The sequence below is a fragment of the Anoplopoma fimbria genome, chromosome 10 (assembly GCF_027596085.1).
Source record: "Anoplopoma fimbria isolate UVic2021 breed Golden Eagle Sablefish chromosome 10, Afim_UVic_2022, whole genome shotgun sequence".
Taxonomy (NCBI): Eukaryota; Metazoa; Chordata; class Actinopteri; order Perciformes; family Anoplopomatidae; genus Anoplopoma; species Anoplopoma fimbria.
The window spans coordinates 9,744,584-9,766,557 of NC_072458.1; the positions used below are offsets into that span (position 1 = coordinate 9,744,584).

The 21,974-nt window shown below is 42.1% G+C and overlaps 1 protein-coding gene across 1 annotated transcript in view; it reads right to left on the reverse strand.

The window, feature by feature from the left end:
- Nucleotides 1–21,974, reverse strand: part of ext1b (exostosin glycosyltransferase 1b) — a 116,801-nt gene that overhangs the window by 15,180 nt on the left and 79,647 nt on the right. The window contains exons 2-7 of the mRNA XM_054606120.1: nt 18,495–18,588; nt 14,732–14,839; nt 12,646–12,765; nt 7,655–7,787; nt 4,681–4,799; nt 10–105 (exon numbers count right to left, since the gene is read on the reverse strand). Coding sequence (XP_054462095.1) covers nt 10–105; nt 4,681–4,799; nt 7,655–7,787; nt 12,646–12,765; nt 14,732–14,839; nt 18,495–18,588 — 670 coding nt within the window. The remainder of the gene's footprint in view (nt 1–9; nt 106–4,680; nt 4,800–7,654; nt 7,788–12,645; nt 12,766–14,731; nt 14,840–18,494; nt 18,589–21,974) is intronic.

Here is a 21,974-nt window from a genome sequence, read left to right on the forward strand (position 1 = left end):
CAGGCTCACCTTATTCTCTCCCTCTATGACGATGACGGGCACTGAGGTGGCGGGCCAGCGGTGCTTGGCTGGAAGAGGCTTGTCACAGTTCCACAGGACAATGATCTAAAAGAGAGAAGCAAGACATTAGCACCTGCAAACATTTAATTTGATTTCCTCTAAACAAAACAAACTCGCGACACACTTCCCAGCTTGTTAAACATGTGACATTTACGTGACCTACGGCCAGCAAATGTCACCTTATCACAGGCTGAATTAGGGTTAAAGAGCCAGAAGGGCAACTGAAGGAATAAAATGCTTCCAATTATGGCTCCAGAATGGTTCGTACAATTCGGCCCGTCACATTGTCCGGTTTCATTTCTTACTATGACACGTCGCTGAACACATTTTCCAGCCCATCCGATCTCACGCTCCGACTCCAACTAAATTATGTTTTACATGAGGGGCTCATGTTTGATATGACTTGGACATGCAAGTCAGCTGGCGTTGACGTGTCACATGGTGTTAACCTTCCTGGATTCACTGCACTTCCACGCCAGACCTCATTAATGTTTGATGAGGAACACACATGTACACACACGACAAAGCTCCATTCCGACCTTAAACACAGGTTTACTATGTCTCGGCCTGTTCTCATGCATCTTTAATTTTGGTGATAAAAAATGACTGCTCGCTAAACCCCTCCCCCAAACTCCTTAAAGCCTTTTCTGTCATGATGTTAAAAGTGAAAACACACTGTAAGCTACGCAACAAAACAGAGTAATGTTAGAAAGAAATAACAGACTGAACATACATTTTACGTAATGTAATAGTTTAACTAGCTCCTCACTGCAATGCAAGAACAATGCTGTCTATCTTTACATGAATCATAAACTGCTGACTTTTCAACCAGGACATGTAGCTTTAGCTTTAGTCTTTTAGCATGACATCATACATTTAGCCATCAACTGCATATCCAAGACCCTTTTAACAAGATTTTACTTTTAAAACAAAACAGGTGGAAACATTAAAAAGTCAGCTGGAAACTATGTTCTCAAACAACTCATGGAGCTAATTATTATATTACAGCTTGATTAGCTAGCTAACAGGTAATACGTCTAACAGAGAGAGTTGACATTTCAGCTGATAAACTTGACAGTTGTCTGCTAGGAATGAGAAGCCGCTCTCTGAAATTAAAGTCAGTGTTTAAAAACATGACTACAATTTTGAGTGGTTCTGCCTCTGATATTAATATAAACTACTGTGTATATTTCTAGAATGGAAATCTTGACAGGCATAGCAACAGTAACTAAGGGAGCCATGGCTTAGCTGATGGTCAATAAAGGGGTGTGAGAATTCCCCCTTCACAATTTTCAATTACAATACCTGTGGATCAGCATAATGAATAATCAGTTTGTCCCATTTCAATGCTATAAAATACTTTAAAGTCGACATTAATGTTGGCAGTCTACTATTTATGCAGTCACTGTGCAGCTCAAACCAACAGGAATCTATCGGAAGAATATGAAGATGGATTGTAAATCAAATTAAACTTCACAACACCGCCCCCAAACCCATTTTCAACTTAAAAAAACATTACAAATGGCTTGTGAAAAATGTATTTCCAAAGATTTATTAGTTTGCTGTTTTCTGAGCTTTGCCTGGAGCTGTAGCACCACCATCTGCCGTGTGCTTTCACTTCCAGTTCCTCCATTTCCATGCACACAGCTTTGTGGGAAGGTCATGCTGCTCAAAATTACATTCCAAATTTGAGCAATTTTAGTATGAACGATGGCAAACATATTTTTTTCAGGAAAAACATACGTAACACTAAAAAATAGTTTAGTGAATAGTTACTGTAGTTTATTCTAAGCAATACTGGTACAGTAAATATATCCATTAAATTGAGTTTGACAAATTACAACATAAATTGAGACATAACGACAAAGCAAACCGAGCTAATATCCCGAGGAACCGGTTTGCCAGAACTTGCGGGCAATGAATACCTAATTAGCGATAAGGAATGCGATAGGAACTCATCATCAGCATCCCATCCTGCAGTGTTCAGTTGCTGTGTGTAAGCTAACATCTGCCCTGCTGAAATGTCCTTGAACAAGTCAGTAAATTAATCCATCCACCGTGCAGAGCTGTAGCCGACACTGTGCTCAGACGTCCTCGATGGAGGCGAACCGCAAGAATTTCCCTGTGGGGATCAATAAAGTTGATATTAACCGTGTCACACCCAGCAGCCGTTCCCCTTTGGGGACTCTGCACCCTGACTGGACCTGCCAAATTATGAGCTGGGAGCCATTTGGATGTCTGTGTTAAGGTGTTTGCCTTGCGACAACACAGCAGCTGTGTGGAAATATGACGCCGGTCCGAAAAAAGAAAGGTGACACCCAGCTGTTTGATGAATGGGCACAAGTGATCTCGTCGTGACAAGCCGGTACAGATAAAAAGCCAAACAGGCATCATTCATGAGGCTGATTCAGGGCGAGAAAGTGTTTGCCATTGTACTATTACAACAGGTAAACAGTCTGGATCTCTGCACACACACACACACACACAAACGCACACGCGCACACACAGCAGAGGACAGTGTTATTCGGCTCTTACAGTGTCTCTGTTCCTTGATTATAAAGACAGATGGTGTCTCTGTCAGCCCACCAGCCCTCTCAGGGTGCTGATGGTGTGTATGTGTGCATGCATGTGTGTGCATGACTGGAGGAGAACGGTGAAGACTGTGTGTATCCGTAGCACGGGTGGAAGAAACGCTTCCCTCGGAAATGCACGTGCACGCAGCAGGAGGTCGACTCTGTCAGAATGTGCCTCAAATGCTTTCTTGCATCCAATTTAGCCCTCCGCCCTCTGAGTTCTTTCATTCTCTCCCCTCCATTCATTTATTTATATCCCTCTCCTCAGCAACCCCTCTCTCTCCCTGTCCTCTTTTCTGTCCGCCGAGAGTGGAAGAAAAGCCTCCCCCGACTGTGAGCCCGGCTCTCTACTCAGCCCGCAGAAGGCAAACAGAAGCGCCACCATAAAAATGAAGAAGAAGGCAGGGTTTGCTCATTCCACCTGCCGCTGTGAGAGCAGGTTTATGAGAATAGTGTGCTAAGGCTGAAAGTGTGCTAATGAATGAACGCACGGTCTTCAGCAGATGCTTAGTTGTCATGAAAAGACTACAACGTTCATTTTTGACCTTGAAACAGCAATAATCTACCCGAGCTCTACTGATATGCTTGTTCTGGAGGTTTTGACCCGTTATTGTCAAGAATAAACTGTCAAGATCAATAACTTTGATTAATTATACACACCACTTTATTAAAGCAACATTCTTGTAAGGCTGCTTGTGTTTGGTCCATATTTGAAGGGGCACTCTATCAATTACTAGTCAGTTTGATTGTCATGAGGAGTACTACTTAGGATTCAGTCTACCTTTAACATTTGAGAAATTCAGCCTCTGAAAATAACTAGGATGACATCATAGTGATGTCATCGGGGTGGGGGCACTGCAAATTTCAGTCAGAAAGTTACGAACTAAAAGCGTAGTGTTCAAAAGACCTGCACATTTAACAGAAAGGACAGGTCTAACAAATATATTCTCTGAATAGCATTATGGGAAGTGTAGCATCCACTGTCCCTTTAAAAATTGAGGAAGATTTTTTTGCTTTGCAACACAATGGAACAAAAAGAACACATTTTTTGTTCGTATCCATGATTCGTTCTAATTTTGTTGGTTCTCATTGATTTATGGGATTTAACAAGTGTTTTAAATATCTTAACAGAAAATCAAAAGAAATTATCTATTGGTACATGAGGCCCATTATGTTTATGTCGCTCATATGTAACAAGTACTTTGGCATTTCTCTTCAAAACATTTCAAATAATAACCAGTCATACCCGTCAGAATATGAAGAGGGTTGACCTGGTGACCGCTCACACGGATGGCATGTACACAAATACACACATGAACAAGCTACGCAAACACACATTCATATTGTATATTCCGCTGCCCAAACAATCACACCCGAACACATAACTCACCATCCTGTTGTGCAACACACAATCGCAGACCTGCACACTCATGCACGGCACTCACACGGAAACTCGCACCGCCTACACAAAATACAAACTCGCTTACTCATGCACTCTGCTGGCCAAACAAACAAACAAAGACACACACATACACGTATACACCCACACGAAGAACCAGCCGTCGGGGAGCAAATTCCATTTCATTTCCCGTGCTGGTAAGGAGCAAGCTGGGGAATCAATACATGCCGTCTCCAGCTGTGCTGAAGGGGGTTTCGCTGCCATGGAGACAGATGTAGCACTGCTACAAATTGCTGCTTTAATTCAATCCACCCGAGAACACACACACACAACACACACACAAGGATGGAAGAATGGAAGATGAAAGCCGTTGTTGCTCCGGATGGAAAATGCGATCGCAAATATGAGCAGCTTAATGCGGCGCAATATAGGGAGTCACAAGGTGGAGATCATTGGAGGACTCTGTGACACACACACACACACACACACACACACACACACACACACACACACACACACACACACACACACACACACACACACACACACACACACACACACACACACACACACACACACACACACACACACACACACACACACACACACACACACACACACACACACACACACGAATAATTCCATTACCTGTGCACAGTACTGGGACTTGGCCACAGCTACCAGGAGCTTGAGTATGGGCTGGGACTGGGACACCAGAGGCGAGACGGCATGGATGACCGCTGTGAACTTTGGGTAGGGTTTGATACCTGAAACACAACAGAAAGACGGTCACTCATTTATGCAGTTTCACAAAAATCCAGAAAACAATGCCTGGCTGGAAGACGGCGAGTCGACTGTCACCAATCAGTGAAATTTCAAGCTCTTTATAGAGAATAAAGCCGATGGAGAACTGAAGTCTCTCATTTACAAACACTACATATCTATTTTCAGTTAAAGTTCTTACTTGAAACGAGTCTGTCAGCAGTTCACAAAAATATAGATGATATAATTGTAAGGGATGTGCGTTTTCAAGCCAGTCTTAAAATATTCAACATTGTTAATGTGTTTTGAAAATGCCAAATCTCCTTGATTGCTGAATATTTCATTTTGGAAACTCTTCAGCTGTGTCTGGAGCCCAACGAGCAGACAACTAAGTGCTGACGTGACTTTAAATTCAGCCTGACTTGACGTTGGAAGAGAGTTATCGAGGCTGAAAATGAGCAGGAAGTAAGATATTGAGCAAGACGGATCATAGAGGACGTTCAACTTTTCCTAATTTAAATCTAACCCAAACCAACAAAGCGTGGCGCAGAGAAGATAGCATTAGAGGAGTCTCCTTTCCGCCACTGAGCAACTTTTATGATGAAGAATATATGCCGTCTTAAAACTCAGTTAACTATCCCTGTGATTCGTAATGGAAAAAGTTATGAGAGCGCAGAGTTTTCAAACACCTGGGATGTGAATTTGTTACAAGCTCATAAACAGACTTTCATGAAACATTGAACAAAACTTGGAGCCGAATTATTGCCATGCGGCTTATTTTAAATTTTGGATGTGCATGCTGTCTTCTGCACGATTCTCAGAGGCTTTTTATCACATCCTGTATCAGCACATTACATATCTCAAATGCTAAATATTGAAAGCAAAACAAAAGGCTGGTTTGGGATTGATTAAACTGTTGGAGGCCATTTAATACTCGCCACTGGACAAAAGTATGTGGACATGCCTGTCTAACATACGTTATTGTACTTTTTGTTTGGGTTGTTGTTCATGGTTTAGTTCCAAATAAGTAAAATCCTAATGCTAAAACATAACTGACATTTTAGACCAGTGATTTCCAACCTATTTGGCTTGTGACCACTTCCAATGATACTTTACCATCATCCCATTCTACTATGTCTATGTCAATTTGTGTCAGAACTTTGTCTTTTATTTATCATAACACTCACCCTCAGATTTTTATTCCAGAACAACTGAGTGCTTCCACCTTTATGGCAACAGATTGGGAAAGGCCCTTCCAACGTGAAACATGCCAGTTTGGTTTGGTTTCTATTTTTGGGAAGGCATTGAACAGCCTGCGTAGAGCCCTGACCTCAATACGGTTAAACACCTGGGACAATAGCCAGGCCTCATCACGCAACCGTGGCCGATCCAACCATGTTCTGGTGTCCACATACTGAAGAAAGTATCAATATAGGTGTCTTGGCAGTAAAATCTATATTTAGTTTTGTTTATGACTTCATTAACAGGTGTCATTTACAATTATCTTGGATTTACTGCAGTGGAAACCACTTATAGAGACCTCGGTTGATTAACTGCTTATATTGATCAAAAAGCTTGGGACAGAATCACTGTAATACAAATGCTGTTTAAATAATTTGCTTATAGAAATCAAGTAGTCTTCCAGTGTTCATTTTACTACTACAGGGATTTTATGTTTTTAACTAAATGATTCTTTGCTTAACCATAACCAGTCAATAAAATTCAGTAATAAGCAAATCTGAGAAATGAAGAAAAATATAAAATGCTTATATATTAGTATAACAATCATCCGCTTATACTGATCAATTGGACCTGGACAGATATGATCGTTAAAAGAGGTTTGCACTGTGTTATTATTTACATATATTACATACTTACATGTTAACATAAATTCATTATAAAGTTGTCTCGTTCAATTGTGTGATATCTTTGCTTAGACCTGCTTTTATCGGAGGATTTTATTAATGTAACAAAATTAATTGTCAAATTTCTTTACAAAATTAACTGTATACAATTTTGATGAAAGCACCAAAAATCCAGTATCTTTTGGCTTCTAAATGAAAAGGCCATTTAACTGAAGTGGCAAAAACAAACCCTGCTCTTGCTTTGCATCCCTGAGTGTTAATAAACCTGAGGAGTTCGGTTGTCTTGTTATTGGCTATTAGAGAACAAGAAGACGTGTTAGCTGGAGACAAACTCCACAGCTTTGATTTTACTCAATTACCCATCAGCGACAAACCACCTTGTCTCCTAAAAACCCATCCGTGTTTAATTGCGTCCTCTTTGACAAACAAATAAATCCACACCTGTCACTGAGCCCATCCATTTTGATATAATCCCTCCATTCTGGGTGCTCCATCAACTGAATTACACGCGTTGGTACTATCGCCGTCTGTACGTGTATGAGTGTGTGTGTGTATGTGTGTGTTGCGGCAGCGCTGGATGATGATGGAGTGAAGGAGTGAGGTACGGAGAGGCTCCCGGGTCACAGATAAGTGGCGGGGGATACTCTGATCTGCTGAACTGTAGCGGGAGGAATTGGTCTCGCCACAGCGGCGGCACCAGTAGCAACGCTGACTCAAAACCCCATGATGGACGGACTGGTGTGTCAGCACGACTAATACAAACATCCGTCAAAGGCCCATTCCTCCACTCGGCTGGCTGCCACACGCTGGAAGCCATATTTCAGACAAGCTCCAAATCCACAGCTTTGCCAAAATCTACTTGAAGTCTTTTGGACTTGGACTTTTCCGACCAACCTTTATGGATCGGTTCATTGCCTCACAGGTGTGTAGAAAGCGTTACATAACACCACTCTGCTCTGGTACTGTGTTTTTATGTGTGTGTTCGTGTTACTGACCCAGTGTGGCATAGTAGAAGGGGAAGTCTCCCAGGTATCCAGAGTACTGGGGCAGGGCGAAAAGCCCCCCAGGGTGACTGTTCCACATCAGGCTGCTCCTGGAGCTATGCTCCAACACGCGGTCCTGGATGATCTGCACATGGAACCAGCAAGAAGCACACATGAGACGACAAATAAAACCAGTTCAAGACCTTTTTTCAATCAACAATTCAGTGTTTTTCTTCCTCCAGATGACTGTAATGACTGCGAATAATTATGTTTGTAGGATATATAGGAGGATTGGACAAAATGGACAACTAGTTATAGGAAATATGTAAAATAACTCATTTAACCTTTTTTTAATTCTACGACAGCTAAATCTGTCTACTCTGTACGCCTTTCCTTGTAAAGCGATGCCACCTCAATTGCTCCTTTTTTTCTGTGACAAGGTTTTGTTTGTGTGGAGATTGTCCTTTCCTTGAACCTTGAAAGTATCTAAGGGTAGAGTTGGTCTTATGTTGTAAAATTTTAGTTAGGTTATCGTATCAGTCCCATTAGGGGAAATTTGTTTTGCAGCAAGGGTTCAGTTGAAAACAGAATACAAAAAGACGACATCAATCAGCACAAAAAAAGAGCTAGAGTAAGGACATGAAAATGTGTAACAAGTACACACATGCATTAGTGTAGATGTGCAAAGAGTGCTATGTGCCATGTGCTATTGAGCATGTTAATAGCACTTGGGACAAATGAGACGGGGAATCTTTTAGTACTTCAGATCAGCGCCTTAAAACGACATCCTGGGGGCAAAAGCTTCAAATCCTTAAGGAGGGGAAGGTCCTGACAGTCCACTATAGCATAAGCCCGTCTAAGGACATGCCTGTTTTTATTGTCCAGGAGCAAAGCCTAGCTAAGCAATCCAACTGGCCATTTTAAAAAGACGTAAAGAAGTATATCCTTGTTTGACAGATGTTGATAACCAAACCAAGCAATTATACAAAAGTTCAAAACAGATTCAATGAAACATCTGTAAGAGAGAGGCATCATCTTGAATGTTTAAAGAGTTCTTAGAGAACACAAACTTTGCTTTTTAGAGGGCGCATCAAGATGGGATTCAAAGCACTGTTAGTCATCAAGAACAAAACCCGAATATTTGTAGCTACCCACTCGATCAATGTCGACACTCTTAACAACAGTTTGCAGAGGGCTTGTTTGTGACTTCCTGAAGTGAATAATCATGTCTTTCGTTTTGGAAACATGGAGATGGAGGAAAGAAACACAAAGTCATCCACCACAGGCCCAAGATCCTGTTTGAGGCAAAGTTGTGATTCCAGATTAAATAAATAAACTTTTCGTTGCTTAACTAAAATTCAAAGGCGTAGTAAGTGAACCATACCTAAATGGACAAACTCAAAGCAGTAGAGGCCGAAATATCCTGACTTTTATTCCCCAAACACTGGATCGTACAAGTTTCATAATACAACCAATAGCACCTTTTTGCTCGTTTTAATTTAGAAGCTTTATTAAAAGTACAAAATGCTATTGTGCTGAATCACAGAAATTCACATAAGAGGATGCACAAGATATCCAAAGTATTCATTACAGATTAACTGACGCTGACAAGCTGCGGATGAAGATCCGTGTTGCTTTGACAGCCACAAAGAAAGAAGAAAGGGACTGTTGCCAGGAACAAGCTCGTGTCATTTTAATTACAGCAGGGTCTCCGGATTCTTCCGGCAGGCCTCCCATTTGTGAGGACACCTTCAATTCAGCTCGTTAAAACGAACACGAAAGCTACCTTTAAACAAATAACATTTCAGTCTGATCTCAGAGGACTTGTAGAAATCTAAGCTATTCGTGTTGAAAAAGGAGCAGGAGGGGGGGGTGAATATTAAGGATTTGATCAATGAGCCTTGTAATCGCACCTAAAGAAACACATTTCACCCTGCGAAATGAGTTTTCACACACGAACACAAAGACGCAGATAGTCATAAATGTGAATGAATATCAACACGGCTAATGATGCAATAACCCCCATTTCAAATTCAGAATGGCTTTCATTGTGTTATTCAAAACCCAGACGGTGTATCAGAGCAGGTGGAAAACTGTTATGAAAGCGAGTCTGCGGGCGTTACATGAAAGTTAGAAAGCTGCCTGAGCTTCCCAAATGTTTGCTTTGTATCACCTGAATAGCAGCTATTGATCGTGTCAAGAGTGAGTCGCTGTGGCACAAAGCTGAGCTGAAAGAAATCCATGTTATTGTGTAATATTTCATCCGCAGACAAAACCAAACTAACTGGGGTCGTATTTTTTTATTTTATTTTGGTAAACAGATCAGCAAGCCAAAGGCATTTGTCCCAGTCAGTCACACAGACAGAGGCCATCGGAGAAAAAGGAAATAAAGAGCCAAACGTAGACAAAGTCATCAGCAGTATTTAAGTACCAGTCAGTCAAATCTGCCCCAACCCTTTCTGTGCCCAAATAGAGCGGTCAGTCAAATGGTCGGACGGTGAGAATGGACGGTATTTTTTCCCCCAGCTGCAGCCTCGCTGACAGGCCTCTGCCTGAACGGGCAAAACAGAGGAAAGAGCTATTGCCGCCGTGCCCTTGAGCAAGGCTAAATTGGCGCCGTAAAACAGACACAGGTTTGCGATCGTGTTTTATGGCCCCCGATTGAATTGGGAGGCGCTGGCTGCTGGCTCTGCAAACTCCAAAGGACGGATGTGAGGAGAGAGAGAGAGAGAGAGAGAGAGAGGTGAAGAGGGTCAGGCGGGCCGAGCAGCTGATGGCTTTTTCCAATTGTTAAAAGTTAATAATATAGCCGGAGGGTGCTTACTGTAATAATATTGACAAAGCAAGATCAAAATTCATCACAGGGAGGTGTAGATGAAAAAAAAAAAAACAGCACTGGACCAGTTTTTTTTTCTTCTAACTCTCCCTAGCTTTGTCCCTGAGGGCAGTCGATAACCATTTGCCTCAGCCAAAGAGATTAACTCAAATCCGTTAACTTCTCTATAAAAAATAAAAACACACTGCCTGCCACCTTAAAAACCCTGGGCCCCTCATAATTTCGCTTTCGCTTGCTTGGCTGCGGCTCCTCCCCCGTCGGCAGCCCTCAGTCGGGACATGATGGACGACTCAATCTCACCTCCGAACAGCCACAATCAACCAATTAGAGCATGATAGATAAATCCCGCTTCTCCCGGGGCACACTGCGAGCTTGGGCTTTAATAGGTGAGTTTAATAGGTGTACCGGCAGCACAGGGCTGCGGCTATATTGACCTTGTGATTGGTCGAAATGCGACCGCTTCCTGACAGGAAACACAGCATGATAGGTCGAACTCCTGTTTCCCCCGCTAGCTCACCCATCACCGCACGCACACACATGGAGTTTGGAGTGGATGTGGGGAGTCAATAAAAAAAAAAGCAAGTTAGTTTGTGAACGTGTGCGAGGAGATTCAATCTGTCAAGATATCGGAGTGTGTGCGTGTTTTGAATGTGTGTGTGTATATCATCACAGATCTGCAGTGAGGAGGAGGAGGAGGAGGAGGAGGAGGGGGGGGTGCTGGCTCGACAGGATGAATAAACCATGTCGCTCGTTATCTCGGGGGCTGCCACGGCAACGCCATTTACATATGCCACCCCTTCTCCTCTTCACCCATTCTCCCACCACTCTCCTCTCCCCCTGATTTTTTTTTTTTACAGGACAGTCAGTCAGGATTAAGCGTTTAGCCCTCTGCTGTATTCAACACACACGCACACACTGAGTCACAAGCTTTTCGCCGTGTCACCTTGCTCTTTAGCGCGGAGTGACAGCGTGTCAGCAAGGTTATGCCTGGATGGCGCCATGTGTATCTGGGGCTGACACACCTCGACATATGGAGATGTGTTTCTGACTCCGCGTGTGTGATAGTGCACAGTGAGACGGGGGCTAGATAACAAACGGACTCGAGCTAGCTTAAAAAAAAAGAAAAAATGACAGAGACCGAAGCCAAGAGAGCGCCGGTGCTTGGGTGTTTGTGGGGAAGTGAGTTCAGATGTGAGATTTGGCGATGCGGGTAGAGGGGAAATTAAATGCGTGATGGGATACTTGGGTGACATTTGGGGTTGGATGGATGACTCGTTTCTTTTCTAGACACATCTTTCCTCAACTAGATTGTTGTTAACAAAGTGGATGCGCATGAGAAAACAGAGGAAGGAGGGAGGCTTCTGAACTGAATCTTTTGGTATGAAACATTTTTTGCCGGGGTCGACATGGTGGGAAAAAAGTATTAAACCATCTTTTATACCTTGTCAAAACACTAATACTTCAAAGTCAGGCTCACTGAGGAACCTGCAGCTCAGAAATGGTGTGAATTACTCCTCCTAGTCTTCAAGTGTTATGTCTTGTAACAACTATCAACACATTACGCCTTCAGACTTAGTTGGATGAACTAGTTTGTTTCAACAATACTGTGGCCTGTAGCCATATTTTGGATAGTTCACTGGTTTGGATTCCCCAAACTAGCTAGCCCAATTTAAACAAGATTACATTAGAATCTGGTTCCCAAAAGCAAGGTACTTAGTGCTGATTTGCTTTATGAAAGCTGTATATACTGTTTATTTCTTCAACTATAACCACTACTGCAACATATACTACCTCTACTAATAGCACTGGCACCACTACAAATACCACTACAACTACTGCTACTACTGTTAATGATGATTTTAGCGTCTATCAACAATACTATGATAGCAACTGTGCTAATATACGGTCATACCTAAAAGCAAATTGTGACAAGCTCTCTAAGAACATGTACAGAAATGTCCTTCTTGCTCTCCGTAAACGACATCCACCCTTGTTTTTTGCTTTTAGCCTTGTACCAAAGGGAAGCCTGAGATTAGAGAAACGACTGCAGAGAGTCTGCAGCCCTCTGAGGGGAAAGATTGATGATGGAGGAGAAGCAGAGAGGAAGGCAGAGAGGCCAAAGGGGCACGTGGCTATGCGCAGTGCACGTGCGTCCCGAAATCCTCACCTCCAGTGTAGTCAGTACTATCTTTTCCACGGAGGAGAAGTAGGCCTCCCAGAGGAACTGAGTCTGCTGTCTGAGGGACAGGATCTTATCCTGGTGGATGGAGCGCACCGTGGTCGGGATCTGCAAACGACAAAACAGAAGCCAGTCATCATTAAAAACTGATCTCGGGCCGAAACTGTGGTGACGGGAAGATTAAAATTGGTCCCATGATATACTCATCAACAGATAAAGCACATTAAGGTGTAGATTGCAGATATTGCAGGTTTCTGGAATTGTAGCAGCAACTACTTCTCACTAATTTAGGTCAAGTCCAAGTCTCAGATGATCTCAGAGCAATTCTAGTCCTTGAGGGCAAATCCATGTGGAGTTATAACAAATAAACTGCAAGTCAGTTCTTTGAATGCTGACCATTTTGCTTACAGCAGTTTAACTTAATTTACTGAAGGATAGTACTGTGGTTTTCATGGATGAGCCTAACTTATTTTAATCCATTCTCAAGGATTTTACAAGGTAGACAGACGAAAAAACAGACCTGTTGTTTCTCAAGCATTTAACATCTCGTTTCTCAGTTGTCAACTCCACCCGCCTGAATTATACACTTTAGTTACGTGGCAACAACTTAACTATCTCCATGACAACTGAGCAACTCTATCCGCTGGGGAAGGCCACAAGATATGGTTGAAAATGAAGGAAACAAAACAAAAGAGTTCATGTGAGACCTTGTGTTGAGAATTTTTTTTGTCAAACTGCTGTTTACAAGGTCAAGAAATTAACTATCAAGCAAAACTTTAGTCTTTTTGCTTCCAAGTCTCGATTCCAGGTTCACAACATTCAATTTAGGTGTTAATTCATTATTTTTGTGACTTAATAAGTAATTTGACATTTAGCTTAGCTTTTGAAATTTAAAACACAGGCCATTTCGACTGCCAGTATAACGGCAATATTAAGTTTTTGGCACTTTAGCTTTTGTATTTTGTGTTAATTAGGGAGCTTAAGAGCTGCTAAGAGCTAGATTTTATTATCTTAAAAAGAGCCAGGCTAGCTGTTCCCCCCCCCATTTTCAGTCTTTTTGCTAAGCTAAGCTAACTGGCCAGCGTCTTTAATGGATAGATATGACCTTTGTATCAATCTTCTCATATAAACAACACAATTCCTTATTATAGGAGGGCAAAACATGCTATTTTCAAAATGAGGAAAACAAATAGCATTTACACACATACATTTAAGATAATGACGCAAACAACACAAGCAATTTACACAAAACAAAACAGCAACAGCAGCTATCAGTCATCAAACAGTCTTAGGAAAAGCTAAAAAGCTGCAGCAGCCTTTGGTGAATGCTTTTGTACTTTTATTTGAAGAGCTGTGTAGTTTAATCCGTGTGTGAGTTTATTTGTCATACTAAAGGGGGGATAAATGGCAAATAAACACGTTTTATCAACTCTTTAGTTAATACTGCCACATCCCACAAACTGGGAACATTTTTAGTAAATATACTGTATGAGCAGTATTCTCCAAACATTTTTCTCCTGGTTTAAAAAGAGGGTAAATGCTTTGAATATAGAGTAGATGTATTCCACATTTAGTGAAAAACAAACATTAATTTACGTCCTGTATGTTGTCTCAGCCCATCGTATTGCTGGAAAATACATAAATCCACAGACAAACCCAGGATAGCTCAGGCACACTGCTGCTGCACGGAGTTATACAACTCAATGTCAGACAATATTATTACACACTTCATTCAAATTAAGATTTAATGGGCATATAATTACTTTTCCCCCATGAAGATCAAGCAATTCCAGCCAAATCCATTTGCTCATTCTATTTATTTGCCCTCTCACATAACAACGTGTTATGTCTTTGAGTGGCATTTTCAAGCACCCGAGGACTTAGTATGCTACATGCATTTCGTTTAGTCTTCAAGAACTCCGCTGGGAAACAAAATTAAACAGGATTTGGGGAATTTTAAGGGATGAGTGTGCACTCATGATATCTACAGTCAGTAAAAAAGGGGTTTTGTTTCAGGTGATACACAGGAGCAAGCGTTTTTTTGTGTGGGTGTTGCTTTCGGGGGCCGTTTTACCTGCAGCAGGAGCCTCTCGTCGCCGATCACTGCGGCTGTGTTCCAGTCGATGATCTCGGAGAAAGGCAGCTCCCAACCGTTACTCAGCATGACCGGCACACACGCAGCCTGAGACACACACACACACACACACACACACACACACACACAGAGAGAGAGAGGGAGAGAGAGAGAGAGAGTGAAGCTTGGACGAGATCCTTTACAAACACAATCAGAGCTACGGCTTAATCATGCCTGCTTTGCCACATATTGATCGGGATAATGAAAGCTGCGAAATGTTTTCTCATATAGAGGCTGCACTGTAATATGTTTGATCGGTCCGTGTTCGTCGGTGACCCTTTGTGTTAATGCCTAAACCCCCCATTTGGCAAACATTGGAGTTTCTTTGATTTTCAAGCTTCTTTGGTGTGATGTGGATATATATCATACATAAAATCACTACTGAGGCATGTAGCAGCCATTAGGGGAGTCAGTGACAGTTACACACGCTGCAGAAGGCTCTTTATTGCCTTTATAGATGCCAACTTTATCAGCTGCAGACTAGATGCTGTTTTACAGTCTAAATCTTATAAAAGCGCTGCACTTTAAGAGCTGAGAGGGAAAAGCAGCTCGCGAAAATGATAATGCAATAGATTTCATCCTACAGGCCTAATTATGTGAGAATAAAACACATGTTGCAGTACTTTTAGGGATTGCATCGTGACAATTTTCCAAATAAGAGATCATTTAAATGATAAATGAAAAAGGCAAGATAGCAGTGTGCACTTAAATTGATATTTTGGATGCTTGGGGTAGTGGAACAAGCAGTAATCACAACACTTGTGCATTAGCACCTTATAAAGTTAATATTGCGAATGCGTCAGTGAACATTACACATCAGCTGCCTGCTTCCAAAAAACAATTAATAAGAGCATTAAAACATTAAAGTCTCAGGCCTCAAAACCAAAACAATTAGCTTAAAGATGCTAAAACGCTCAGTAGGGCTGGATGGCTTTTTCGGTTGGCTGGGTAAAGTTTCAAATTAATTGTATATATATGAATCTGAGTAGAGATGAGACTCATTGCAGCGTTTGTTAATAATTCTCTGTTGGTTCATCACTTCCAACCTTATCTCTCATTTGACTCATTGTTTATAAAAAATGAGTGCAGCTTTAATTTACCAAAAACAATATGAGCTCATATGTAACCCAAACATGCGTACATGTTGCTTTGATCATAGTAACAAAATGTGAGATCAAGCATGAGCTTAACAGAACGCAACTCAGCGATCAGATAAACAGAAATAAGCTTGAACATACAATCTAGATAAGCAGGCTGCATATAGTCACGGATAGCCAGGAATTCAGTATAATGATGACTGATATGGTTCTGAAAGAAATGCAGCCATTTGTTGAGAGAACAGATCACACAGAGCATAACATTCTGGATTTATATAAACCAGGAAACATTTATTCACTCCGCTGAAACACTTGTGACCCACAAGAACTCAAACATGCACAAAAAGAATTTCTTAATAACGCGCTTTACAGTTCTGTTTCTGATTCTCTTTGAGTTTATTTGATTTCTAAAAAAATATTTTTAATCACTTATTAGCCTGAAAATAAATTTAAAAAACACACTCAGTCTATTTAAATAGTTTTGACATCATCTTCATCTTTTTGGTTTTACAGCTGCAGCTGCTGACACGTCAATATCAAAATTGGTAACTTCAGGTGCTGGGGAGTTAATCACTCAAAGGAGTCGAGCAGAAGGACAGATAGAGAGAGGAGAGAGGGGAATTAAAAAAAGATCAAAAGGCTAAAGAAACAGGATAAATTGATGTATTAAAAAAATAAAAGATGAAAAGAGGGGAGGCAGTGAAGCTGAATGTGACCTTTGGCAAAGGAGTGGCAGAGGGATGGAGGGATGAGAGGAGAGGTAGAGGGAACAGCTGGCGAGTGTGTGTCTGTTTGTATGTATGTGTGTCTGTCTGTGGTGAGAGTTTGACGTAATGACGGCCCTGTCACTCCCGGGTCATAAAGGTGTCAGCTGAACTAGAGCTGGCCCTCGGCTCTGCTGCCTGTCTCGTCCACAAACACACGCTCGCAAAACTCACACACACACACAATCCCATGCATACAGATTTGTACACACACACACACACACACACACACACACACACACACACACACACACACACACACACACACACACACACACACACACACACACACACACACACACACACACACACACACACACACACACACACACACACACACACACACACACACAGTTGACCTCTATTAGCAATTGTTTTCTCATGCAAAGACCAAAGCCCGTAAATACTCTCCCTCCGTCTTCCTATAATACGGTGCGAGCCGATGGATGGAGTGAGTCAGGCGAATGGAGAAAGGAGAGAGGATAGGGCATAATTCTCTCCTGAGGGAAGTGTATGTGTGTGTGTGTGTGTGTGTGTGTGTGTGTGTGTGTGTGTGTGTGTGTGTGTGTGTGTGTGTGTGTGTGTGTGTGTGTGTGTGTGTGTGTGTGTCAGCTGATAGTGAGATAAGCGCACTTATGTGGGTGCACTCTGTGGACAGTAAGGAGAGGTAAAGGACAGTGCAGTAGTAATGCGGGAGAGAGCAGTGCAGTTATAGAAATGGATGAGCTGAGGGGAGAGAGAAAAAAAAATAATAAAAGAGATGTGAAGTGTGTAGATTTCAAGAGGTTTTGAGTGAAGTGGAGGTAAATGCAGTTTCACTGGAGAATGACTCCAGACGGGGAGAATTTATCTCACAGGTGATTATGGTCATACAGTACGGTGAGGTGTTACGGTACATTATCTGGAGCAATTTTAACCTAATATGCACTTAACCTTGACTGAGTGTTACACTTGAAAAAGCGCAAAGATCTCATGATTCTTCTTATGTAAACCATATTATTATTCCTGAATCACTGCAACAAACTTTTTTTTTATTTATTTTGGAAATGGAGTGCTTTAAAACAGACCAGTAAAAAATTAGGGAAAGAACTTTTACCATCTTTGTCAAACAGGAGGATAAAATTACACCGTTTTAGAAAAGACGCATTTGTGCATTGTCTCCTGTCTCATAACTGTCTGTTAACTATTCCTTTTTTTGTATAGCGGTTTGTACAAGGATTAAAGTGGATGGTGCTACACAATTAGTTGGCTACGCTAGTTTCCTTCTTTTTGGACTCTCCGGCTCGCCCTTCCCTCAAAGGTCAGCACTGTCGAGATGGTTTATTATTAGTCAACTGTGCAAATTCATCAGCAAAGTTGAACTTGACATGAAACATTTGCACTGATTTACTTAGCTCCCATAGCATCATTCCATGATGGAAACTACATACAAACTAGGCGATGATCGTTGTTTTCTAACAGATTTAAATTTGTCCAGAAGCCTGGTGAGAATCTCACTGGTTTTTATTTTAAATTATCTTAAAGTCAGGCAGCAATTTCACAGTTTCTTGCAAAGCGTGTTGCAATAATAAAAAATAAAAAAGTATGGAGGCAGGACAAAGTTGCTAATCCTCTCAGTGAAGGTCTTGTTTCTTTATGTAAATTACAGTATTAGTCTGAGAATTATGGCGGTAATGATTTAGTGATCCTTTAACGCGTGAAGTAGCGCCATTAAAACAAATGCTTAGTGGGAGCTTTGAGTGTGGGAAGGGATCCTTTCTCTTCCTGGTTTCTATTGCTGCTGGGCATGGATCTGCTTTTTTCTCTTATAATGGGGGTGTGTGTTTATGTGCGCTCGTCTACCTGCAGCGCCTCGAGGAAGCGAAAGGAGCCCAGGCGTCTGCCGCGGGGCACCAAACAGAAGGTGGAGTTGTGGAGCATCTCCTTGTAGTCGTACCTGCGGAGACACACACATAGGGATGAGTTCACTGCCACAAGCGAGAACGTGTTATTTACGGCAACGCTTTCGGAAAAATGTATGTAATTACAGGAATACATACAGCACATGCATCACAGTTACTTGTTGTAATGAGCTATATAATTGGATAGTATATCACAGTGGAAGAAAAATTCCATGCTTAACACGACATGTGAAGTTTACCCGTATGTACTTGAATGTGCATAACACACACATTCACAGGGACATTTTCATTTATTTTTTATTTGTATGACAAACCCAAACAGCAGGAACACGCACACACAAATCCTGATGAAAATGATCAGCAATTTTCAAACACACCCATTCCTGTGCTATAAGCTTTGGTTGATGTGAAATCCACTCTTTCAAAAAGGACAATTTTAGTTCCTTACAAAAACAACTTGGAAGCCAATGGGGCAAGAAAAGACTCTCTTTAGTATGATTATCTATCCACTTTATTTGTGAGTAAAAAAATGGCTGCAAGTTCACCCACAATGTCAGTAATAACCCCTCACTCACGAGAGTACAAATACAAGCAAGTATGACGGGTCAAATTAGAACCTGAAATTGGATCTTTTGGATGTTTACACTAAACAGTTTGGGGGGTAATGTTACCCTTCACCTTCCTCTTATCCTCCAAATATGTTCGGGCAAGCTGGGGTTTGTTTGCAACCTGTCTCATTTCCTACAATGTCTGTCCAACTCCAATTTCTTTTTTTTTTTTATGATGTGGCGGCACTCCCACATCTCAGCAATTGACTTTGAGATCGCAATGTGTTTATTACGGATAGAAAAGATGGCTAAAACTAACACAAAAGTTATCCAATTTGTTATAAATCCCTAGCTTTTGCTTCCGTTTCTTTTTCACTCGACAGCCTCTCCATCCGTAAACTCCCATCCCGTCTCACTCTTTCTCCCCCCCTCCTCTTCCTATCTCACAAACCATACTCTCCATTTGCACACCCCCCTTCTTCTTTAATCGCTACCTTTCTCAATATCCTCTATCTCCTAAAGCAGGAGGCCGATGCTCCCTCCCTCCCTGCCTCCCCCCATCCCCTATCTCTCCAGTGAGGTGTGTCTTATTGCTCTCCAAACAGGGTGATCAACCCTGCCAGGGGTAATGAGCTGAGAGTGACACCTGCTTCCACCACACAGCTGGCTCTGTGTGTGTGTGTGTGTGTGTGTGTGTGTGTGTGTGTGTGTGTGTGTGTGTGTGTGTGTGTGTGTGTGTGTGTGTGTGTGTGTGTGTGTCAGAAATAGAGAGACAGTGTGTTATCTGTGTATATATTATATTATATATATTTTATGTTTCTGGCTGCAAGAAGACACCGATCACAACAACTTAAGAGTAAACTAAAAATGGGGTTTGCTGTAGAAGAAAAGGGAGAAGAATCAGTAGAAATTATACATGAAATGAGATGTAAAGAATACAAAAAAATAAAAACACAATTTCAAAAAACTATTTAAGTGTCTGCGGTGCAAACGCCATTTTTTTCATAAATATTAAACAACAATAAAATAAAATAATGACACAGCAGTGGTTTTTGAGTGAAAAATGATAATGAGCCCTAAGGGTTGTGCAAGTTGGGGGTTAAGAGACTGGTGAGGCAGAAAATCATTTCTCATTTAGCCTTAGTCAAAGTGAAGGTCACAGAACACACACACACAATGCTGTATTGATGATGCCGTGGATGTACTGTAGCTTGTACAGAAGTGTGACAGAGAATGCTGATGCTGCCTTCGGTGTGTGTGTGTGTGTGCCTGTGAATATGGGCCGAGCTGACGGGGCAAAGCTGGAGGCAAAGCACTGTGATCACACACACACACACACACACACACACACACACACACACACACACACACACACACACACACACACACACACACACACACACACACACACACACACACACACACACACACACACACACACACACACACACACACACACACACACACACACACACACACACACACACGATGGTGATTGCTGATGTTGCCGGCGAGATGCCGTCTCGTCTCTTCTTTAGCAGACCTCTAATGAAGTGCGGGGAGTTTTGACAGCCTGTGATAAAATCCCACCCTCATTCACACCTACATGCATAACGTTGTGTGCGTGCACACACCCGGGGCGACGCACACGCACGGCGTGAACAAGCGACAGCTGCACGCCCTCACATTGACGTTCCGTCACCTGTCGATGGAGACGAAGGCGCTTTCTTGGCCCATATTTCCCCACCAGCTGTCTGCCTGGACGGAGTATGTTTGTGTGTGTGTGTGTGTGTGTGTGTGTGTGTGTGTGTGTGTGTGTGTGTGTGTGTGTGCGTGTGCACTTGCAACAGCCCACAAAACAGGCCGACATCTGATGGCAGTGAATATCAATGTGTGGATTTAACATGCAGCAGACCTGAAAAAACGTTTTATATAAGTTACGTGTGTGTGTGTGTGTGTGTGTGTGTGTGTGTGTGCATGTGTCAGATCTTCTGTCGCCTGCATGCTCAATGTGAATTTTCTCTGCCTCTATTTGACCTAACCCTTTTTTTTTTTCTGTATTTTTAAATGTTTTATAAGCAACCGAGAAATTTATACCGAGTCTCTCAAGCAGATCACCAGTTCACAGGATGCAAATTTTGGCAAGGTGTCTCCTAAAAAAAAAAAGCACCAGTACAACCCTCCTACATGCTTCACCTGCTGTTCCTCCTTATCATGACTCGGATTGTGTCTTAAAGAGAGGATTTTCTTTTTCGAAGGAAGTTACTGCGAAGTTACTGCGATTTGAATGAGCGTGAACCCACCTTCACTTCCCTACCTTCCTGCTCCTCTCCTGCCTCCCTAAACAGTTCCAGCCTCCTGTTGTTTTTGCACTTTACGCTGGGTTTAGGGGCCACAACTCGCTTTCGCTATCTTTTTAATTTTTCTTCTCTAACTCCACTTCTCCTCTTTTTTCTGCTTCGTCTAGCAACAGCTCCCTTTTGTCCTTGTGACCTTGAGCTGGCGCGTGGGGAACCACAGCCGAGCTGCAAGAGCCTGCAGGCTTCGATTGCGTGTGTTTGGCTTCTATATTTTTCTTGCATGTGTGTGTGTCTCCATTGTATATATATATATATATATCGGTATGCGCGCATGTGTGTTTGTGTGAGGAAGATAACACAGTGAAAGCAGGGTGAGAAAGTAACAGAGGGAGTGTGCGACAAAAGGTGAAGTGACAGCCTGCCGGAAGGGCTAAACATAAACGGCAGAAAAAATATGAAGCAGACAGAAAACAAGGGGCTCCGTGTTATAAAGCACAGGAGATGACCTCTGACTGTGTACCCGTTGTTTTGTATGCATGCGACAGTGAGTTCGAGCGAGCGCGTTGGCATGTA